Below are 23,219 nucleotides of genomic sequence, written 5' to 3'. Positions count from 1 at the left end.
ATTGAAAGATTTAAAGGCAAACAGAAGTATCTAAAAATGAACTCTAAAATGCACTGGGACACAGGAAAGTGAGGCCACAATTGGGGTTCTGTGCTCCCTCTTCCGGGCTCTGGTTAGATGGTGAGCAGCAGCATTTTGCACCAATTGGAGATGCTTGAGGGAGGACTGACTGACTGGCCAAAAAAAAGTTCATTACAGTAATCTAGCCAAGATATAACAAATACATGGAATAATGTTTCTAAGTGCTACTGAGAAAGAAAGGGCTTCACTTTAGCCAGCTGCCGGAGATGAAAGAAGCTGGATCTAACAACAGCACTTATTTGTCGATCTAATTTAAAATCACTGTCTAATTCAAAGCCCAAGTTTGAGACTGTTGGCCTTAGATAAGATGCCCAGGTCAACGGGGTTGGAGGTAGGAGGGCCACTGGGATAGAACACTTTAAGTTCTGTCTTTTTTCCATTGAAATTCAAGAAATTAAGTGACATCCAAAATCAAAGCCAAGTACTTAAAAGTCAGGTGAAGCCCCTAGCAATTCTATCCAATATGGATTAACATATATATATATTTAAATAAACATATGTATGGCATTGGTAATGTTCTTAGCCTGTGGGGATCTTGAAGAAATCTTGCAGGCAAATGCATAGTTTGCTGCGTTTGAATTGGCTCGGATGCCTTTGCTAGCAATTCATCGTGATGTCTGGAGAGTTGTTTACACAGATTGGTGGTAAAGTTACAGTATTTAACCTCCAAGTCGCAACACTTGCACACACTTATGGTCTAGACTAGTGGTGGGCTATATGACAATATAAGATCGTTAAGGATTTTAACATGTTGACAATCTCATAAAGCCGTAAAATCGTCAGATTGTCTAGAGGGCACATTACGTATACGGTTTAGCTCTATGGCGGATCAGAGCCGCTGACACGTACCGACCAACCAATCACAGAACACACAGTGTACCCTGCATGCGTTCTCTCCTCCCTGTTTGTTTGTGTGGCGTGTAGCCATGGCGGAAAGTCACCACGAAATGGAGCTGGTAATGAAGAGAAACTCGACATCCACAGTGTGGATTTGGTTTGGCTTTTCCGCGGAGGCCAAATCTTAAACCAAAGTTATTTGCAAAGACTCCTTTTGGACGTCGGATGGCAACATGCCGAACGTGTTTACATCATTGCTCGCGGAGACGGCACCCAAAGACGATGGCGACAGTCAAACCAAATGAAGATCAGACACGCGACAAGATCAGCGCAAAGCTACATACATGTGTGTATATTTATATATATATATATAAATTAGCAGGAAAATAAAGGAAAGAGCAGATTTATGATAAAAGTGAAGCTGCCAACTAAAGAAATTTTTAAACAAGGTAATAAATCTTTTTTTTCTATCCACACTTCTTCCTCACTCCACCATCCCTTGTCTCCTTTTGCTGCTGTCTCTTGCACAGTCTGTGTGGCTCATATTATTGGGATGTCCCTTGTTTGTAAACGTGCCAAGTTGTGTGCACCACTGCGGGCTGTCTATTATAAGCAGGCCTTTGGGGGCAGCGTTTCCATATGGCGCCACATATGGCACTCAGCAGCATCAATTAATGTTGTTATAATAGTGATTTTTATGAGCTATGCTTACACTGCGTGGCTGTCTTCTCTACTCCTCACCGTTTGTTCTTCCATCCACTGCACATTCTTCACGCTGCCTTTCTTCCTCTGCTCACACCCTCAACAATTTGGCCCATGAACAGTAAAGAATCCAAAAATGCCCAAATCCGCAGGCTCTTTCCAGCCTTCCATTTATAACACCAAGGAAGGTCCACACTGTTGCCAAACTGTTGTTTTTCTACAGCTTTGCTCTGTAAAACATTTTCAATCTGTCAGACGGATCAAATTTCTAACGACTTAAAACAGTGATGCTGTTCACACTTTATGTGGTCATATTAGACCAGCAAATGGCCTATTAGTGTTCAAATTAGGTGTGCATCTATGCACAAAGCAATCAGTAGGTGATATAAGATTCAGAATCAGTGAGGTTTTTTTTTTTCTGCTCAGTGCCTTTGGTGGAAGATCTGACAGGAAACTTAGCAAAAAGCTCATCTTAAAAAGCTCCCAGCCACACCAGACTTGTCAACGACACCACAATTAGAGACCAGATCACTGGCAGTTAGCGGCGAGAAACAGTGAGCAACTCTTTCGTTTGAGGAACACACTCAAAGCAATGTTTTAAAACGATTTCAGATTTCTAATCACTCTCAGGATAAAAGGCCTTGGTGTGTACGTTTGTCTCCGCACAGGGAGCTTCCCTTGCCATTTCTCTGCCTCTGATTTTTATAGTTTTTTTTTTCTTCTGTTCGTTTCTTTTCCAGCAGGCAGGCAAGCTGGCATGCAGCACTGTTTGAAGGTGCAGTCAGAAGCAAGTGTGGGCCTGATGCTTTGTAGTAATATTTCCAGCAGCACAATCTCATTACTCTTTGACGTGGGAGATGCATGCAGGGGCGGATTGTCATTTCATGCTGTCAAAAGTTCCGTGAGGGGAACAGGCGATGGGAATAGAACTTCAATGACCTGCATGTTTCTGGCTCATTGAGACTGAATATATTAAGCCAGATAACACACACACACACACACACAATGCAATGGACCTGATGCTTGAGACTGCTTGTAAACTTAATGTTCAGTCCCCCAAGAGTGAGGAATTTCTCTCATCTGCTAACTTAGACAGCAAATCTATTTCACAGGCTCCTAAACCTGTCTGTGTAGATGTGGGCCTAATGAACAAAGATGGGATTAAGTCATAAATGTGCAAGACTCAAGTAGTCTCAAGTCATAATTTTCAAGTTTGAAAGCAAGTTCCAAGTGATTTTGTCTTGGTCAGGTCAAGTCACAGAATACAAAAAGTCAAGTCAGGACACAAGTCATGTTAATTTATTAATTCAGCCTTACCTGGAGTTTCTATAGTCTTAAAGGAGAAGACTAATTAAGGTCAAATAATTGACCAATTTATCTGACCGGTATCCAAGAATAACACAGCTTTAGATTTTGTACTAAACTGCCATTCTCATGCAATGTCCACAAAAAGATGTACATCAACATTTTACGGACTTTCTCCCCTCTAAACAGGCTGTAGTGCACTGAAACAGCTCTGATCCAAGATCAAGTCTCAAGTGTTTAAGATTTTGTCAAGTCACAAGTTATAAAAACAGTGAGTTCCCCAGCTCTGCGAATTAATCATCTGACTGCAATACTACACAGGTAACAAATACGGGTAGCAAAGTCAAGACATGTCTTCAGATGACAAATAAAACATTCGCATGGGAAAACTGGTAGTCTCCCCATCAATGAAAAAGCAACCGGGGGTGTTCTTCGAGCATAGAACATTGAGTTCTTTCAACACGCTAAAAGATGTGCCCTGTTTAAGAAACTGCCAGGCACTGATTGAAGGGCCTGGTTACCATGCAAACCTCAGCCTGTTGCTGGGGTGACTATCCCAAAGTGCTTCCTGGGTAATTTTCAAGGTCACTGGTTTGTGAACGCCTATGTGGTGCAGATGGGTCCACCCTCATTTTGAGCCCAGCAGGAGCTCTTTCATTATGCCCGGTGAATGGCCTCATCCATCCACTTCACCTCGATTGGTCACACTAAATCTCTTTAGAGCGCCCAGGACAAACTTTTCCCTTATTCTACCGCCTGATCTTCTACGCACCACCCACCTCAGTCATGCATCATTTCAGTTCTCGAGCATGTGCTGGTTGAAAGTTTGACTAAGACCTTTGGCAACAAAAAATTATTAATTGATTACTATAGAACACTATTTTCCAGGCAAAATATTTTTTTGAATTTACTGTTCAGTGGGTATGGCAACAAAAGACTATTAATTTTTGGGAAAATGTTCTTCAATAATTAATAAGTCTACTTATTTTATATTTTTCTTCATCTAAGTAAAATATTTGAGAACATGCAATGCTTCCAACTGGCGAAAGTAGTTTGAGAGAAAACCTAAGTAAGTGCGAGCCCTGACCTCAACCCCATCAAACACCTTTATAATTGAGGTGAGGATACTTTCAGTCTCACGCACAAACTATTTTGGGACGGATCCAAGGATGAGAATTTCTTCTTATTATTTTTTTTTCAAAGGACGAACTAGGCAAGTGCGGAAGTGGGTTTTTGTACAACCCTTTAATCATTCCGACCCGGGTTAAGTGGTGACTTTGTAAGACATGAGATGAACTTATGCACATAAGTGTGGTGGCAAGCGGTCCATCAAACTGTTAACCCAGAAATGGGAGACCGTCAGGAAAATGGATGTGAATAGGAATTTAGCAAGCAAATGAGCTTTAAATAATGTTCATGAATTATGAAACTTCTGCCGTTAGCCTCTCTCCGTCGGTGGCATGCAGGGACGCTTTTTTTTTTTTTTTTTTTTGCTGCAGATGTACTGGTGAATGCAAGGATGGAAGAACTATAAAAGCACGAGGGATTATTTTAAGAATAGGTACGGAGGGACGATGACGAAAGGGTGCTGGTCATGGACGGAGGACGGACTGGCAAAATAGGGGAAAGTCCCCATCTCTGCAAAACATGCAGAATCGAGATCGTGAATTGAAATATAAAAAAATTATCATTTTAAATTTATTTAACATTTTATTGAGCCCTTACTTGTAGGAGACCAACACTTTTTATAACAACTTTCCCTGATGTACTGTTTCACTCGCCAGAATGGTTTTGTTAAGTGTTTATTTTTTTTATTTGAAAATGCTTTGTTTTAGTTTTGTATTTATTGGTTTTAGTATTAGGTTTTGTTCTTTGATATATGGAGTATTATGTCAAGTGCAAGAAAAAAAAAATAACGCTCGCGTATGATATTAGCTTTTTTTATTTTTATTTATTTTTTGTTAGTTGCCTCCAAAACGTACTTTTAATTCAAAATATTCTCTTTGTGTCTCTGACTTGCTCCAAAGGAATCATGGAAATATTCCAGTTGAGCTGAGCATCATTCTTCCCCTAAGGTACTATGACTGCAGCACTTAGCAAAGCCTGTGGGTCCACTATATTTTCCTTTTTAAGTGAGTCCCAAGTTTGAGATGGTGCAAAGTGACTAATTGTCCTGGGCTGTTCATATGCCAGGAACGAGATCCACTTTAACTGGTGAGAGGCCCCACCGTTTTTTTTTTTTTTTTCTCTCCCACTCACCTCCTGGCTCACTATCTTTCTCCTTCTTGCAGCAGATTTACCCACACGGCTTCTCAAACTACTGAGCTGTAAAATTGAGTGGAGGCTAGGCAAGATTCAAAATGAAACTTGGCATTGTAGACGCACTAACCTTGAGGAGGGTCACTGCTGCTGGCGGCACCTAAAGAGATGGAAACAGAATATCAGCCATTTTGAACTGAACGGAAGGTAAGGATGAGGAGAGAGAGACCAGAGTTGAAGAAAAAAACAAATGGAAACCTTTGCTGATAAAAGAAAATGACATCTTGTCCAATTCCATCTAAATCAGCACATGTGTGGCTGTGTAGTACAGAATACAAATATCTGACAGTAAAAAGAAAAGTAAATAGAATCGTTGTTTTCATATTACATCCACTCTTACATGCAAACTCCCATTGTTAGTCAGTTCCAAATTCTAGCTTAAGACTCGCAATTATGTGAAAACCAAGTATTTACTGATGAAATGCACGGTACAAATTTTGCAAAAATGGTGAACTGTCATAACAGCACCAATAAAACTAGCCACTGTAATAAAATAGAAGTGTGTACTGACCCTTGAATATAATGTGAACAATCAATTACTAGGAATCACAGACCGAGCTATGGATTAGATGGGCTCAAATGGAGCATCAGTCCCACACACTATCATTTGTAGGAAAATTACTTCAGTAATGAAGAATCGAGGCCCATAAATCCTTGTGGCCTCACCTTCCTTCGCTGCCCAAGTCCCGTTGGGGAGCTAGTAAAAAAACCCTTTTAAAAATTCATAGCGCAATTTTGCTCAAATCCCTCCCAGCAAGCACAATTATGGAACTTTCATCTCAATTGATTTATGTCTCCGGCTAAGAGAGGGAGGTGCATGTCTTAGAGACAGGTGGGGCTTGAAAAAGGGAAGGGAAAAACAAGTGGTAAATCATTGTTTTTAAAAGGGAAGGGCCAAGGCATTTGTCACTCTCAATGTGTGTGGGTTGCATCATGAATGACAGAGAGGTGTTTGCACGGACAAGAAAGAGGGAAGGGAAAGGAGCAATTGGAAAGTGAAAGGAGGGGGTGAGGACCCAAGGCGGGAGGGAGATGGTAAGCGGAATTCCATTTGATTAATAACACTAATCAAATTATACAGTGTTCCTCTGTGTCCTGAAATCTGGGGCCATAATGTCCTCTAATGGCGAGGTTCATGGAGCTAAACTTCAGAGGGAAAACACGCCGCTGACTGCTGCACGCTTTAATGAAGGCAGTAAAACATCCATTTCCAGAAGCATGAAATGAAAGGCAAGATTGTCGATGTGCACCCAGTGGCTCAGCAACTGCACAGAAATGGAAGGCTGTTAACACAAAAGACAGTGAGACAGAAAGAGGGGGAGAGAGGCGAAAGCCCTTGTAAAAAAAAAAAAAAAGAAAGAGGCCACCAATAAGGGAATGGAACCATAAAAAATGATAAAGTGAGGTGCGGAACACAAGACTGCAAGACTCACGCAGATAGCGAAGCAGGAGACTTTACTGTCTGTTACACTTAGCGCAAGCACAATGCATCACTATTTAGTTGCACATGCACCTAAGCACAACATTGTCCTTCTCATACATCACAATTCACTGCACATCCCTTTGTGTTATCCCCTCTGTCTTTCTCTCCATCCATCCATCCATGCATCCAGCCGGCCCTTCATCCATCATTTGTCTGCTGATGGCCTATCCACACAACGACCCACTGTCACTTTTCTTTTGCCGATCCATCTATCACAATATCCAGCCGGCAAATTTGATTCTACCATGAATGAGGTGACATACAACAATAGTTCTCTGACACCGGCAAGTGGCTATCTGTGGGAGGTTTTCTTAACAGTTACAGGCATGATACTGAAATGCAGTAAGCCCAAGCACAATATACTTTATTTTTAGAGGTTGGAATATCTCTCAGCAACCACGATACACTTTGATGATGATTCAGAGCGTCCTTAAAAACAAATTACAGGTACTTCAATTAATAATTATTTCAAGAAAATGGAAGCAGTGAATGTCACTGATGAGTGAAGTGGTGACCTTCCTCCGAGTGGCAACAGACGGAGCACGCTCAGGTTTTTTTTGTTGTCATATCTTGTAGGTCACGTGGGTTGGTTTTTGTATCGCCTGAGGCAGCTCGCAGGCTTAAACCTGGGTTCATTGTGCTTGCAAGGGAAGCTATGAAGAGACAAGAGCGGGTGATTTACATGTCTTACCAATATCAGTTTTTATAGGCCTTGGGTTAATACACTGAAAGTGAGAATTAGATGGCTGAGATGGATTCGATCACAAAGATGGTTGATGCTGTTGCGACGACAATTCCAAGTTATTTACTTACTAATTCAGAACATACGACAACCTGCTTAACACAAAAATGACACCTGGTTCTGCGACTTTACGTTTTTAACAGTGACATTTCACAACAAAGTTTTTTTGTTTTTTTTTTAATTAAAAAAAAAATCAAGACCCTTTTAAAACTTTTTGATTGGTAATAATTATTTTAATTAAAAAAATAATTATTTGCTGATTTCAATTTTAGTGGTCATCGGTACAAATGTACATCAAATACATTAAGTATTAATTATTATACAATTAAAAAAATGCAGTAAGTAACTCCAGGCTGATATATAACCTTCCGTTTGTGAGAAAGTGTTGTAATTGCTGTCTTTTGTGCTCGATAATGTTTTTTAAATGACTACTTGTCTGGCAAGTCCACCAAGTTCTAAGACTGCTTAAACGACATACAGTACATCCGAAGAGATAGCGGAGTTGAGAAGCACCGTGTAAAAAAAAAAAAAAGATCAAATGCGGGATAGGGTCCTTTCTTTGGTGCCTTGTATTCATTTGCCTCTAGCTCATATTTTAGAAAATCCCACCATGTCTTCTCACACTTAAGCATAAGACAGGCACATCTACATGTTGGTGACACCGCGCGATATTATTACATGACTTTCTCTGACTGGGTGAGTCCATCACATCAATATGTGGACGAGAAAAAACTTTGTGACACTCAATGCAGAAAAGAAAAAAAAATGTCTTGGGCCCTAAAGGGAAGAGGGCAATGCTCAACTTGACTCCACAATGTATGAAATGTGATTATTGACTCAGTGGTAAAAGTTAGAAATGTGAGACATAGCGCGATGTAAACATACACAGGCTTGTGTAAATATTCTATTTCTAGGACCTCAATTTTAAAAGCCGCCTAAAAGCTACAGCGGAGTCTGCTTATTACCACCCAAAGAACATCTCATGAATCAATGATCTTCTGTCCAAAGAGGATACAATAAAGCTGTTGAACGAGTGCATTTTCAATACAGTCATTGTACCATTTCAAAGTGGTTTGCAGGTCTGAACGAAAAAAAAAAAAGAATCCAACAGCCGAACTTGGTTTAGACTGCAACTGGCCAAGTTCTCATTAGTACCAGGCCACTGGACCACATTATATTAGTCCTAAAACCTCCCTTCCTGTAAATAAAAAAAATTGATTTTTTAACTTTATTTTTATGTTTTGGCCCAAAATATATTCGATCCATGTTTCATACCCTTCAGCTCATTGTATGCAGGCTCATTGAATGAATCCAGAAGCAGAACTAAAGTAAAGCAACATTCTCGTTTTATGCTCCACAACCTTGGAACAAACTTCTTGAACACCCAAGCGCTGCTCAAACTGTTGGTGCATTTACACCGATTGTTCACTGCTGCTTTTCATAAATGGATAAATACTTGTTTTCTCTCCTCACTGCTTTTATGTTGGGATTTTATCGTCATATATTTTCCATTCCATCTTCATTTTAATCATTTCCCCTCTGGCAAGCACAATGAGTTAGCCTTGTGTCTGAATGTGCCATACAAATAAAGTTGCATTGTCTTCCCTAGAATTGAAATATGTTTTAATTGCGAGCAAAAATAATTTCGAATCCTGCTGAAAAATGCCATTTGAGGACCAAAGAACATTTTCAAAATTGAGTGGGTTGCCCTTATTGCAGCGGCAGGGATCAACATCCAAAACATCCTCCAAGTTACACATGAGCGTCTTTTCCCTTTCTTTTATTAGGGAAACTCACACTTGGTTTGCCTCCCAAAAACTTAATCAGACACAATTACATAGACATCACATAGAAATGTAATTGAATTGAAAGCTGAGACAAGATATAACTACATTACAGCAGAGACAGGGGGGTGGGAGGCACTCCTCTGGGACGCGGCCTGCGGGGAGCTCATTACCACCCAGCTTTGAATTATTGAGTGCTAAGGCAGTGACATTGATGAATAGAGGTAGGTGTCTAGCTGTAACACCTCAGCAAGTGTTTATCTCAACTTACAGCAACCTAAGACGTCTGAAGGAGGGATCTGCCGTGGCATGAATATTGCACTGGAAGGAGTTGTAATGGTTCATAATTGAAAGGGTTCAGGCCACGGTTAAAGTCGAAGAGAGTCGATCCTGCTTGCCCCTTCCACCTTTGCGTTTTACACAGGCAAAATGCAGTGCTCTCTGGTTGTTTCCATAGAAACAACACACCTTCTATATCTTCAAGACAGTCACTGGAGTTCTGGTGGCAACATTTCCTACTGCTGCACACTGAAAACATGCACACATGCATGACGAGCACTCTTTTTGGTAAATGTGCATGAAGTTGCTGAAAATCTGTCCAACAATTATTTTATGGTATTTTTGTCGAAGCAGTAGCGGAACCAGTAGCAGGAGTGTTCGCTCAATTAAATAAATGAACTACTTTGGCAACTGAGACATTTGGCAGGCTCATTTATTTATCTTGTATACAAACCTTCTTATAAATGTTTGTACTATAGGTAGCGACCACCTCAATTTGCAAGCAAATGAGCTATACTTCTTTCCTGAAAAACAACGTGATGACTGTTTTGAGGATGCGGATATATGTAGGTCATGTCACAGAAAACTCTTTCCCAAAATAAGATTGTGACCGCCTACCCCTAAGAAAGCTTTGCTCACTGATCTCTATTATTCTTTCAACAACACTTGTCTCTTTTCACAGCCCTCCTGATAGCGTTCTCCCAATATATGAGAACTCAATTAAATCAGGCAAAATGAGGACAGGGAGGAGGAGGCCGAAGAGGTTGGATACAGAGGGAATAGCAGAGAAGGAAGCCTAAAAGAACTGCGTCGATCGCAGCCTGGAAGCTAGCAAAGGGAGCGCAGGGGTGGCTGTGCATGCGCATTAAGTCTCAAGCCATTTTAATCCATCTCTGCAGTTTAAAGATGGCAGATGAACGAACGGCTCGCCATTAAAGAGGGGGATGTTGGGTACACAGACAGGTCAAAAGTGAGGGAAACAATTACAATAAAGAGAAAAGACGCAGTAAAAGAAGCAGTAAAGGAGGAGATAAAGTGAGAGCATTACAAACATGTTGACTATAAATTCTCATCATATTTACGCGGGTAGGGTTACACCGATTTATGTTTTACACAATAATTACAAAAAAAGATAAGCGAATAGTTAATTTAAAAAATGCAAACGTTTAACCCAATATATGTTTTAAAATCTACAGCAATCAATCAATCAAATCTCAATGAATCACAAAGAACAGCCAACGAAGCCAACTTCTGATTGTAGTCATTAGGTAGTGTGTGGCCACTCGGCTGAATAAACCTAATTCGGATATGATCGAATTTTTACACTTCATTAACACTCCCTCCTTTTCTATTTTGATTCACTTACTTTAAGGAAAGCGCTGAAATATGGGAAGATGACCCCTGATGTCACATTTTGGCACATGCTAATGTACACCTGAAGCCATGACCATCAATCTTATGTGAGCTAAATCATGCTGCCTCATCCTTGCTACATTAGATGGCGATGAGCCCACACAGCCTAGCTCATTTTGGAATAACCTTGCAGGGAAACTGGAGGAAAACCAGCACTATGCAGGGCATATGTCACCTCGTTAGAGGTCTGCAGTTTATACACCTGCATGCTTTCACATATACGGAGCAATTTAAAGGCAGACTTGCTGTATTTCCACAACTAAGAAGGCTAAAATGGTTGTAAAAAACATTTGGAGTACAGCTGATTTGTTTCCTATTCATGTTACATTACAAAGCTGTGTCGCTGTTGGAGAGTGAGGTCAAATGGATTCAAGAGTACCTGACACACTAATTGTTCAAAAAAACGACAGTACAACACTAAATAAATTTTGTACTTGCTTGATACTGGCTGATTCTGATATAGTTGCCCTTCCAGATGATAATGTTGAGGATAAGATTGGCTGTTTAAGTTCATTGGCCTTAAAAATTGGTTAACCTGTCCTTTCATTTGACTCGCTGTCTGAACTGAATCAGCCGACAGAGAGCACAAGACTGTAGAGCAAAGTACGTCGAGTCAGTCATAAGACACCCTTGGTCAATGGCTGATAGTGTTCCTCGCATTAGCCCAAATTAAAATTAGATCTATCTTTAACAAACTAATAAAAAACAGATGACACTTTCCCTCATTTATGCCTACCATCTACTCTCCACCCCCAGTGAAGAATAAACTGTCAGTTTTCCATAGAGTTTGTAAAAATACTTTTTAAATGGTGTGCCAATATCTTTCTCATCTCTAAAATGTGATCCAGTCAGAGATAATTCTTTTTCATCTCTATGGCCAATCGAGTTTGAGCATGACGACTGCAGATAGTCTTGCTAATGATACCAGTAAAATCCGAGGCAGGATGAGCATGGATATGACACTTGATGATGAATTCATGTATTTGTCTCTCTTCTACGTATCAGCTGACAATATTGTCATTTCAAGCCTTGGGATAAGAAACTAATAAAAGAGGTCTAGGTCCAGCGTTTGACTCAAGTTCAAGGTTTTTCTGATCAACAGACAAAAAGCATTATACAACGAGCCAACGGACATCATTGCTATTTCATTTTACGCGCCGTTCCAATTTGACGAATCTGGGAAATAATCTTTAACAATTCCTTTAATCGCCTTGAGGCGATAAGAATACAAACACGGCAGGTGATGGCCGTGGTGAGTACCATATTTAAAAGGTTAGCTACCCATCTTGTATTTATATTAAATTGGTAAGCCACAGAGCATACCAGGAAAATACTGAGTACAATCCATGGTTTTCCTTGTAAAATTCAAATTTGGCCAACAGCAATGTGGGAAATTGCAAAGACATCAAACATGTTTCTGTGTAATCCATCCATCCATTATCTGAAACGCTTCTCCTCACAAGGGTCGCCGGCGTGCTGGAGCCTATCCCACCTGTCTTCGGGCAGTAGGCGGGATACACCCAAACTGGTTGCCAGCCAATCGCAGGGCACTCGTAGGCAAACAACCATGCGCGCTCAAACTCATACCTAGGGGCAATTTAGAGTGTTCAATCAACCTGCCATGCATGTCTTTGGAATGTGGGAAGTAACCGGAGTACCCGGAGTAAACCTACGCAGGCACAGGGAGAACATGCAAACGCCACACAGGAAGGCCGGAGCCGGAATCAAGCCCACGACCTCTGCACTGTGAGGCCATCGTGCTAAACAGTCATCCACCGTGCCACTTGCGTGTAAATATGAGACATCAATAATAACTGAAATAACCCTTTAGCTCTGTTCCCATAGTTATGCAACATATTTCTTCTTAATGCGTAAATAAAATATAGAAAACAAGGATCTACAAATGACAAGAAATCATTCATTAGCCCATATGATCGACCACCACATACCCACAGCCTGGCACCTGCAAATTCGCATATTGGAGGATTTCTTCCCCTCACTGTCCCCAGAATTTTTTTTGACAGATTTTATGAGTTTGAGAAAAAGGAAACAATAAATAAAAAAAATAAATAAAAATTCCCATTGCATTTCTATGAGCGTCAATTGGTCAGGTCCCCATCTCGTCAATAGTGGGAGATGACTGTATTCGTCTATTAATCCAGTAAAACAGGTTTCAATACAGTACAATACAGAATAAGGAAATTAATGGATTTACTAGTACAGTGGAATCTAATTTTTATGTACAAATTTAGGAAGGCGTCTGTTAAAACTGATTGTCCGTTACAACAAAGCACTTTTTCCGTGGCGTAAAAACGGCCAGTATTGAAGAACTTATTGTGAATAAAAATAAAAAAGCCTGAAACTTTGTGTGTATCAAAACACATGTCGCCTGTGCTTTGCTGTTGGGGAGGGTGATAATGGCATGCAGCTGGTCGCTTTCATGAGCTGCAAGGTGAAAGTGCAAATCAGTATACCATATTCATTTGACGTGTCTACAAAACAATAGCAAGAGTAAAAAAAAAAAACAGCCATAGATATGAATAGGTAGCTACAACGCACCTCTTTTGAGCTGTGTACCTATAGCGATGCAAAGATAATGTCCATGCTCCCCTTTGTTTTTCATGAAAACACACAACCGAGGGCTGAGGGGTGAAACAAGGGCTAAGGACTAAAATTGAGATTGGTCCTTAATGTATTGGCAGCAGGATGCTCATTAGCTTGTAAAAATCCATAAATTCGTTGCATCATTGTTTAAGTGGGGTTCCTACACATCAGAGATTCTTTTTCCAGACTTCTCAGCCAAATTGAACACATATACATCAGAGTTATTTATCATTATCATTAAATCTATGGAAGACCTATATGCGTGGAGGAGGGAGCCCTTTTATCCCAGATATTTGCCAAGGAAATAATTAATGAAATAATTCACAATTACATATATTTTGCAGTCAAAATATAAAGTATTATTTAAACAGTTTAATTTTCCCATGCAAGCCCTGAGGGTGTAACTCCAAAGAGTAATTCAATAAATTCTAAGGGAAGGGAAACGGCATTCAGTACTCCAGCAAATAGATGTTCTAGTTTGACATTGTTAAATAATCACAGCCATGACGATAAAATGAATGGAAGACTAATGTGGTTAATGCAAAGCAGTATATGACAGCAGATACGGTGCAAAAAGAAACCCCTGCATGTTTTTGTTGATGATCTTGCTCAGAAAGTACCGCAATAGTTTGGAACCATTAAAGTACTGAGCTGACCCCACTTAGAGCTGACAGGCCTTGAGAGAATGGTTTGTATTGTGTTACTATGCTCGCCTCTTAGCATTCTCACAAAAACGGCTCTTACCACCACATCTAAGAATTGAAGCCTTGCTGGCAAAAGGCCAAGTGAAAATGTTCCTAACACCCGGATGTATTCTTCAAATGTATCTTAAACACATTAAGAATACACACACCTAAATCCCCAGACTCCTGCAAAATATATCCTCTGACCTGAACATAAACCAGAACAACTGAAAACACTAAAACATGCCTTTCATCATTCTCCTGGGGCCTTGTCTTGGAAAACTTACTCTGGCGTTCACTTTAATCCCTTGAGAATGAAATATAGGATGCAGACAGAGAAGCAGTTAAACCAGCGTGGAAGCTCTGCTATTTTGAAATACCCTCATGGGTATGTCACACTGTCCTAAATCTATATCCATCTAGCAAGTTACCATCAAATTAAGAGTAGAATCATCTTCAACTTATCTGATAGCCCAAAACTGCATACTGCTTTTTGGCTGACAAGATGACATCAGTACAGACGCAGAAAGAAACAGTTGACTCCAACTATTATACTCCTGGTTTTGTTGCTGATGCTCCTGCATGGACAACAAAAGCTTTTGACATGTGCAGCCTATTAAGTAAAAATTATTATAATTGAGAATATTACCGTTTGGACAATTGTGGATGCTTTCTTAAATCTGATTACTAATTAAATTACACAGACACACGATCGGGAAGCAAGGCAGTCGCCAACTGCCACGTTGTTCACTACATCTTCTGCAAGGGGAGATCTTGCAGTTTATAGACCCGCACAGACCCCAGCCAATACATTTCTGGTTGTGCGCCTTGACTGCGCTGATTTTGAAGCAATTGAGGCAAACTGCTGTGATTGGGTGGCTGCCCATCACACAACAAAGCAAACGCCGGGCAACGCCAATTTCTACCTGTGCCAATCTCGCAAAAGAAACAAAACTTCACCCATATGCACAGTTAGACTGCACTTTGCGCTAGACTTGCACTGGGTATGAAAATAAGGTCGTTTACAAATGCTTATGTATGCGATAACGCTACCCCCAAAGGAGGGCAGGAATGCTGTGTTTTGGATAACAAAAAAATACATACCATCCATTAATCGGATTCTAGTGAGGATAACCGATCCAGAGAATGAATCGGTTGATGGATGGCTGTACAAAAGGATTTACACCATCAGAATTATTGAGACAATCACCGAGATTAATTTATAATTAATTCAAAATTAATCAATCAACAATACATTCACAATATGAAGCATTATGTCCACAATATTTAAGTTACTTGTTTATTTGCGGTATATCTGTCTGTATCGTGTACTGAGCATCTACAAACTCATATTAAATGGATTTAAGTTTATATATTATTAATATTCATAAGCATTTCCAGCTCCAGTATGCTGGCAACTCTTCTCAAGGCCAATGGGCCCGACCACAAAAACGTATTTGCACAAATTTATATACAAAAGGCCAATTTATGATCAAGCGCATGTGCGGCAATTAGCGGCTGGAGAGAAACATTGGATTAATTACAGCATTTAAAAGTGTTGAGGAGATAACGAGTTATCGCTTGGTGACGGTGACAACTCTTCTTTTAATGAGTGCCATGGAAATTTATGAAACTTGAGATCAGGCACAATGAGGCGTTACGGGCTTGTCAGAAGCTTTCCAGCTCACCCGCCTTTTGTCCTAATGAAGGCAGACACTTGTTTCTCTCTTTTCTTCCATCTGGATATCCTCAATAAGTAAGTTGGTCAAAGGTAAAGCTAATCAATTTGGAATTATCGCTAGAACCATTTTAAATATATCATTTATTACGTGCATCAATAATGCAATTTTTAATCCAAATTTCTCTCATCTCATCTCTTCCTCATTACTATCTGTTGAGAAAAAAAAAATCTAAATTATTGCGTATTGCAGCCAGACCAGGTTGCCGCATCACTCAAGTTGAAATGTTTTATCGTAATAAATTAACATGTTTTAATGTCATAATTTTGGCATCCGAATTAGGATAACAACTTGAACTGATTACTTACAGGTCACTGGAGGAGTCCTTTTGTGTTTAAAATGATTAAAGCGTTAAAAAGAAGACACACACACCCACATAGGACTTACCTGGACCAGAATTAATTGCTTGTCACATTTTAACGTGATAAATTATCAACATATCATGTTCAAATGTATGATTTATCGTGTTAAAATGTATCACGTTAAAACACAAAAAGCATTAATTGGTCACAATTTGAATGTGTTTGTCAAAACGTATAGCTGGATCAAATCTGACCAAATATCTCAAACTGGGCATTCAGCTGAAGCGAGTTATGAAAGAGTGAAATGTCATTCCGATGTGTGTCAATACTGATGATGCCTTGATGAAATCCATGTGGTTAACTTGTTCGCATCTCAATGCACTGTTTGGAAAATAGCTTAATAGAAGCAATGGAAGAGCTCAGTTCCAACACCAACAATGCTTACTCACTCACCGCGTCGCTTGTGCACCAGCATGTGTCCACAGTGTGCCAAGTATAATTGATCCCTCACCTCCTCATCTTGTAATCTTCTTACGTATTAGCTCAATTAAAGGACCATCTGAACATAATTAAATGAAACAGCTCAGACTCCAAAAATTGCCATAAAGTCTACAAATTGTTACAATGTTGTCTCCAGTTTATCTCCATTTTGCTGACATCAGAACCTCAAAGATGCTTCATTATCACTTACATATGTTGTGTTACATTGTCACGCAAACGAACATGTGTCCTATTAAGTGTAGTGCGATGAGAGGCTGTGATGGACTGGATAAGGACAAGAACCAGGAATTTTAGTGTATTGAAAGTTGCAATAATCTATTCATTACTCTCTAAAATAAAAATTGGAGTTATAAAGAAGTCTTACTATGTGATGCACGTAGACAGATGTGTCATTACTCATATGTGATAGTGATAGAGGAGTGATTAATATGTGTACTAAATACCTGATGATAATCAGGTAGCTTTAACTCTTCATTCATGGGACATGAACACATGCAAATCTAGTATTTTTGACGGAACACCACAACAATGGATTTGAAATATAAAAAAAAAACAAAAACAAAAACAAGATGTGCTTCAACTACTTTAATTGGAGGGTAGTTACATCCAAATCAAGTAAATGAGAATTATAAAGGTTTGCCTCCCCGTTTTGAAATACATGTGCCGGCTAGCTGAGATGCTAGCATAGTATATATATCCTTGGGTTAAGCCAACTTTTCGCAATACTCAAAACATCACAGACATAGTGACTTCCAAGTCATCCGATGTATGCAACAGAGTTGGTTTACGACGGTGCCACTAGCGTCATTATGAATCCAACTGGAGAAGCCAACCAGGCATGACCCGGCTGCCAATCATATTGCAGCGGGGTCCTTCCGTCCTTCTTGAAGGATATGACACATGTCATGTCCTGCATCGGACTAGAGTGTAAATCATAACATTTTGCCGTAACAGTGCACACCGCTTTCTCAGCTTAGCATGAGGGAAGAAAAAAGAAAAAGACTTCCAGTTACTCATCACACAAGCAGTCCACAATACTTGGTAATCATGCATATAAAAAGTAATAATTTACTGAACTTAAGATTCTTGAAAGGCAAATCCCACGGAAATAAAATACCGCAATCATTCCTTTAATGCTAATGGCTATGAACAATTTCCCTCACACTTTAGGACAATCTACTGTATGAGACAAAAATCTGCCATGTTTATAAATAATGTAAACATATTGACTAGTACCTAAATCTCTAGATCAAGCCTGCCGACCCGTTACCTCTGAGTGGTGGGAAAACCAGTCATTTGTGTCGACAGCAAAAGCCTACTGGAGTGAGCAAAAGAGGATCTTAATGCCAAAGAAGATCAAGCCCGTAGGCTGGTGTTCCTGTCAATAAAAACAGGTGTTAACCAGCTTTGCTAAGACGTTAAGAGCTTGGCTAATCCTCGCCCGGATACGAGCAAAATTCAGCTCTCGAATACTAATGCTGAAGATGCACAGTTAAATCTCTAGGTTGATTAGAAGGGTGGCTTTGAGCTGTGCTGCTCTTATAGGACATCAAAGCTTACTTTGGATTTGTACAAAATTAAGATGTTATCAAGCAAGACGTTTTAAGGGTGCTTTCCAATTAGATGGTCCAATGTTTAAAAAGGTTTCCTAAATTGCGCAAGTAACAACAAAAACAACAAAAGCAAACAGTCGCTCCGGTCCTGTAGGTGGCTTTGTCCATCCATCCATCCATTATCTATGCCGCTTAGCCTCGATCATTGAGGTCACGGATGGGCTGGAGCTGATCCCAGCTGACGTTGGGCAAGAGGCAGGGTACACCCTTGACTGGTAGCCAGCCAACCACAAGGAACACAAATTTGTAGACAAAAAAAGCATGCACACTGACTCACAATGACTGATTCACAACTAAAGACAATTGAGTCTTTAATAAGCATTTCAAAATTTGTGCCCAAGTGTCAAACTGCTGGAGGAGAACACACCATCATCACGAATCACAGTGCTCACATTAACTAATAAAATATTAACTGGGCACACACACACACACATGCACATAACTCTACAGTTCAATTCAAGGATTGGAAAAAAAAAACTTCAAGTGATTTTAAATCTAAAAATTTGGTTGAGAATTTTTTTTTTATATCATTTTTCTTCATTGAATGGCTATGAGAAAATCATGCACACCTGGCATGCCTGCCTGAATATTTCATTTCTATTACCCACCAAGTTAAGGAATATGTACCTTCCCTGATAAGCTTAATCCTTTTCACCTCCAGGAACCTGTCAGATAGATGGGGAAAAAAAGTCCTATACTGATGCCCCCGCTTAGAATGAGGGCAGCTTGCTAAATTGCTCAGTTGCAAAGCGCACGCCCCTCGTTAATCACACATATTCAGTCATTGATGGCAGAATCAAATAGTCCAAGCAGCTCACTCATGAGACAATTTATTGATATCTGTCATACAGTATCTCATACAATTCAATGAGATTTCTATTGACTCATTTCTAGTGAGTCATGTATGGGAGTTAGTTTAGGGCGGTGCTTCTCAATCATTTTCTGTTACGCCCCACCTAGCAAGAAGAAAACTATTCGCGGCCCCACCCCCAACACACACTCGCCGCTGCAACTATAAATAATAGCATTTCTGTAGCAAAACAAACCTACACTGTAGACTTAATACTCGCTGCGCACAATGGGCAAGGAGAGCGCCACTGCCAACTACTGGAGTGGATGTGCAATTGCACTTTATTGTCGTACGGGGGGAAAAAAAAAACATGTTCCCCAGGGTCATATGCGCTTCCCTCAGCATCGTACCGCCCCGCCCCACTATTTGAGAAGCACTGGTTTAGGGTGTGCGGAAGTGGGAAGGGGAGTTAAGGGGTACATATTCACGTTCGGTATGCCTGCATTTACACCAAGCGTATAGGTGCACTGTAGACTGAAAGACCAGACATAACCTTCAAGTTTATAGTGTCTTACCGTTTGATGAATGTCAACAAAACAGTTGGCAGAAATGAGAAAAAGAGAGAAGGATTGGGTGGGGTTTTTGCTGGCTGGCAGGCTGGGTGGGGAGAGAACACACAATTATAAAAGCTTCATTTCTTCAGAGAACCATAAAGTCTCGTCCCAGAAGGGCAGCTGAGCACAAATCAATTTCTTTCAGTCGATTACAAGCACTGAGGTTCTAACCTTCATTTGTGAGTCTAATACTCCAACAGTTATGTAGAACACATACCAATTAAGCAATTCTGCTAGAATAAGAGGGCCGTGAACTGATGCGATTATGGAGGCCGGGCCGCTGGGGAGGTTGGGTTATGGGTTTAGGAGCAAGGAGAATGAGGGGAGCAGGGAAAGAGAGAACGGGGAGGAGGCTGACGAAGAGAAAAGAGTGATGAAGGAAAAAGAAAAGTCATTTATAAAGCCTAATACTAAATGTACCCTTGGTAATAAAGCAGTGTGAGTGCGCTAATATCTGGGAGTCAAGAAGAAAAGGTCACACGATATCTGCGCTACCCACAGGGGTCATGCTGGCGGGTGTTGCTCAAACATATCTGATAATGCTCTCAGCGACATTGCAACTTGCCAGAGGTGACGAGGAGGGGGGGAAGGGAGAAGACGCCATTTGTGGAGATTGCCGAGATGTGCCGCTGTGTTTGGAGATGAGTGTCGCGGCAGTCTTTTGACGTGCACACGGCTGCATGGCGGCTAAATGCAATAAGCGTGATGACAGCCGGTCAGAGATTATCTGGCGTAAATCGAGCACATTATGGTGTTTTGTTTACCACAAAATCTGGGCTTACAAACATTTGTCTCGGCAGTGACATAAATATACAGCAAAAGAAAACAGCTTGCCTCTCTCGCTTTTCAGTGAGCATGCATGAAAGGGAAACACATTAAAGGCATTTTGTTGTTTTCGATTGTCACAAGCTAAATCTAAAGGCAATTTCTGTCTGCAGATATTTGAAGACCAACACATTGTCATTCACTGCTGAGGTGCACCTTAACCACCGCCCGAACTGCCAGAAGATTTATGGTAATTCCTGATAGCATGTGATAGGATGCAGCCCATAAACCCATGTGAGGTATGCGTTTCCATGGCAACCTCTCCCACTAGTCACTGGCCTTGATGTTTGACTTTTCCCCTCCCTGCATTGTAAGGTGCTATTTGGATGCCAGCCGTAAGAATGAGATGCAGATTTGAGGCACAGTCGAGACGCAGATGTTTCTCATTGGCTTTTCATCTTCTACTCCTTCAGTGCCGAGTGAGAAACCCTTTATCTTCTGAATGATAATTGGATACGATGAATAATAAACCAAATGAAGGCATATATCGATGTCTGTAAGAAACGTTGTAATAATGCAAATCTTGATGGCTATTACAGTATAAATATCAAATCAAATGCTTGACGAAATCAGGTTTCGACCGTAAACGTGAAAGTGGCTCTGGTAACTGTGGCATTGAGGCAAAGCAGTTAGTAAAATGGCACTGTACCTTTTTCCCAATGCTCCTACAATGAAAACCAAATAGAGGAAAAACTAAGGGACTGATTTGGTTAAGGTTAGCTTGTGAAAAAACACGTGCAAACTTGTTTGCACACGCAAACCAATGCAGGAATTAATCAACAAATTGGGCGCAACCAGAACTTCCTCAAAGATTCTTTGGCACGTTGCGCGTGGGAGCATTTGCAAATAGATGAATTTTGCACGTGCAATTTGATTGATCAAACCTAAAACAAATTGCACTGGCAGATTTTTGTCTTCTCTCAGTGGATCTGAGAAGCAAGTGTAAATCAGGCACAAAACGGTGCCAGCGTAGTAGCACAGTCAAAATGAGAACTAGAGGGGAGAACTAAAATTTGAAACACCCCCAATTTACCATTTACCAGCCATTGACATTCTATTCAGCAACACAAGATATAAATGTACACACACACACACACACACACACACACCCACGCACACATATACAGTCCAACATTTACAACTTAAATGACGTGGTAATCTATTTCCAGCAGTCTTTTGTCTTAATATGATTGTGTGTCTTGGTCATGTGTCTTCTTGTAGTTTGTGGGTAATTTGTTTTTGTTCAGATTTCAGCTTTGATGTGTTTCCAAGGAGATATTATTTCGACCAACCTCGAGTGCTGGCTTTGGAGACACTTACACCATCAGTATCGCTGGTTCTTCGTTTTGCCAATCAGACTTTAGATTCACCTGTTTACGCCTTCTCTGCTGCAGGTGCCGAGAGAGTAATTTACAGATGTAATTTAAAATTAGTGTCTTATTTGAAACCCAAGTTTGAGACTGTTGGCTTTAGATAAGATGCCAGGGGGCCGAGGTCAGCAGGGTTGAAAGTAGAAGGGCCAGTGAGACCAAACACGTCTGTCTTCTTTTTGTTGAAATTCAAGGAATTAAGTGACATCCAGATTTTGCTTTCCTCGAGACAGGACAAACGTGGTCTCAAGCAGAGAGGGTTCTTTTGCTTAGCGGGACGTAGATCTGACTGTCGTCCGCACAGCAGTGGAAGGAAATACATTGTTTTTGTAGGATGGAATGTAGGGGCAGCAAGTACAACGAAAACAGCAAGAGCCCCAAAACACCATACGACAAAGGGGCAGAGTGAGACTGAGGTCATCCTAGGCGAACACAAGTGTCTAAGCACCACCGTAATTACATTCCACATAAACACAAAAAATTACATAGTGTTGATAGGCCACAACTTTACCAATTTATTGCAATTTATATTGCATCGGACATAAACTTGTCTATAGAGATTAATTGGCTTACAATATATATGATAATATAATATACTATAATATACAAAATATTTTTTTTTCATCTATATTATGTTCGCAAAGCATGCTAAGCTGTAAATGAAAACAAAAGTAAACTGCAGTAAAAAGGCTAGAAAAGGCAACTGATAACATATGGTTGTCTATATCCTGTGGTCTGTTGGTTTATTGACAGAGAGGGTATATTGGGTTATTAACACCGCATTAAATGCAGATATTTTGACACTGTGATATCATAAAACAAACGATTTGCATGACAAGGCTCTCTCATGTTACTCCCCGGAGAACATTATTCGAAGAGGATATTTCAAATGCAATCAAATGTGCCACATACATTACTTTGATAACTCCGTCAGATGGCACCCTGGGTTTAATAGTCGGAATCTTGGAGCACTGAAGCTCAAGCCGAAAGCAGAGACTGCAATGTAGGTTGAAATATGAGGAAGTCAACAATAAAATGTCCTTCAAATGTTCATAAATAATGAGCCTTGAGAACATAGAGAATTGTCTATTTAACTATGCACGCTTTCCTGTAGTTTTGTGCAAATGCAGAAAAAAAACATGTGTACTGTGGGCTAATAAGATAGCATAGGTGGACATTGTGGGGCTCAATCAATCTCAGATTTGGCCACTTGGTCACCTTGTCCTTGCAGCA

General features: G+C 40.3%; 1 protein-coding gene across 6 annotated transcripts in view; it reads right to left on the bottom strand.

The window, feature by feature from the left end:
• Window positions 1–23,219, bottom strand: part of fbrsl1 (fibrosin-like 1) — a 280,246-nt gene that overhangs the window by 108,105 nt on the left and 148,922 nt on the right. For all 6 annotated transcript variants that reach the window (XM_088300656.1, XM_088300613.1, XM_088300637.1 and 3 more), the window contains exon 5: window positions 5,315–5,344. In XM_088300656.1, coding sequence (XP_088156782.1) covers window positions 5,315–5,344 — 30 coding nt within the window. The remainder of the gene's footprint in view (window positions 1–5,314; window positions 5,345–23,219) is intronic.

The sequence above is a fragment of the Idiotropiscis lumnitzeri genome, chromosome 1 (assembly GCF_059441095.1).
Source record: "Idiotropiscis lumnitzeri isolate Australia: NSW breed Sydney's pygmy pipehorse chromosome 1, RoL_Ilum_1.0, whole genome shotgun sequence".
Classification (NCBI taxonomy): domain Eukaryota; kingdom Metazoa; phylum Chordata; class Actinopteri; order Syngnathiformes; family Syngnathidae; genus Idiotropiscis; species Idiotropiscis lumnitzeri.
The sequence above is the reverse complement of the archived record's forward strand: the minus strand, read 5'-3'. Positions and strand labels throughout refer to the sequence as shown.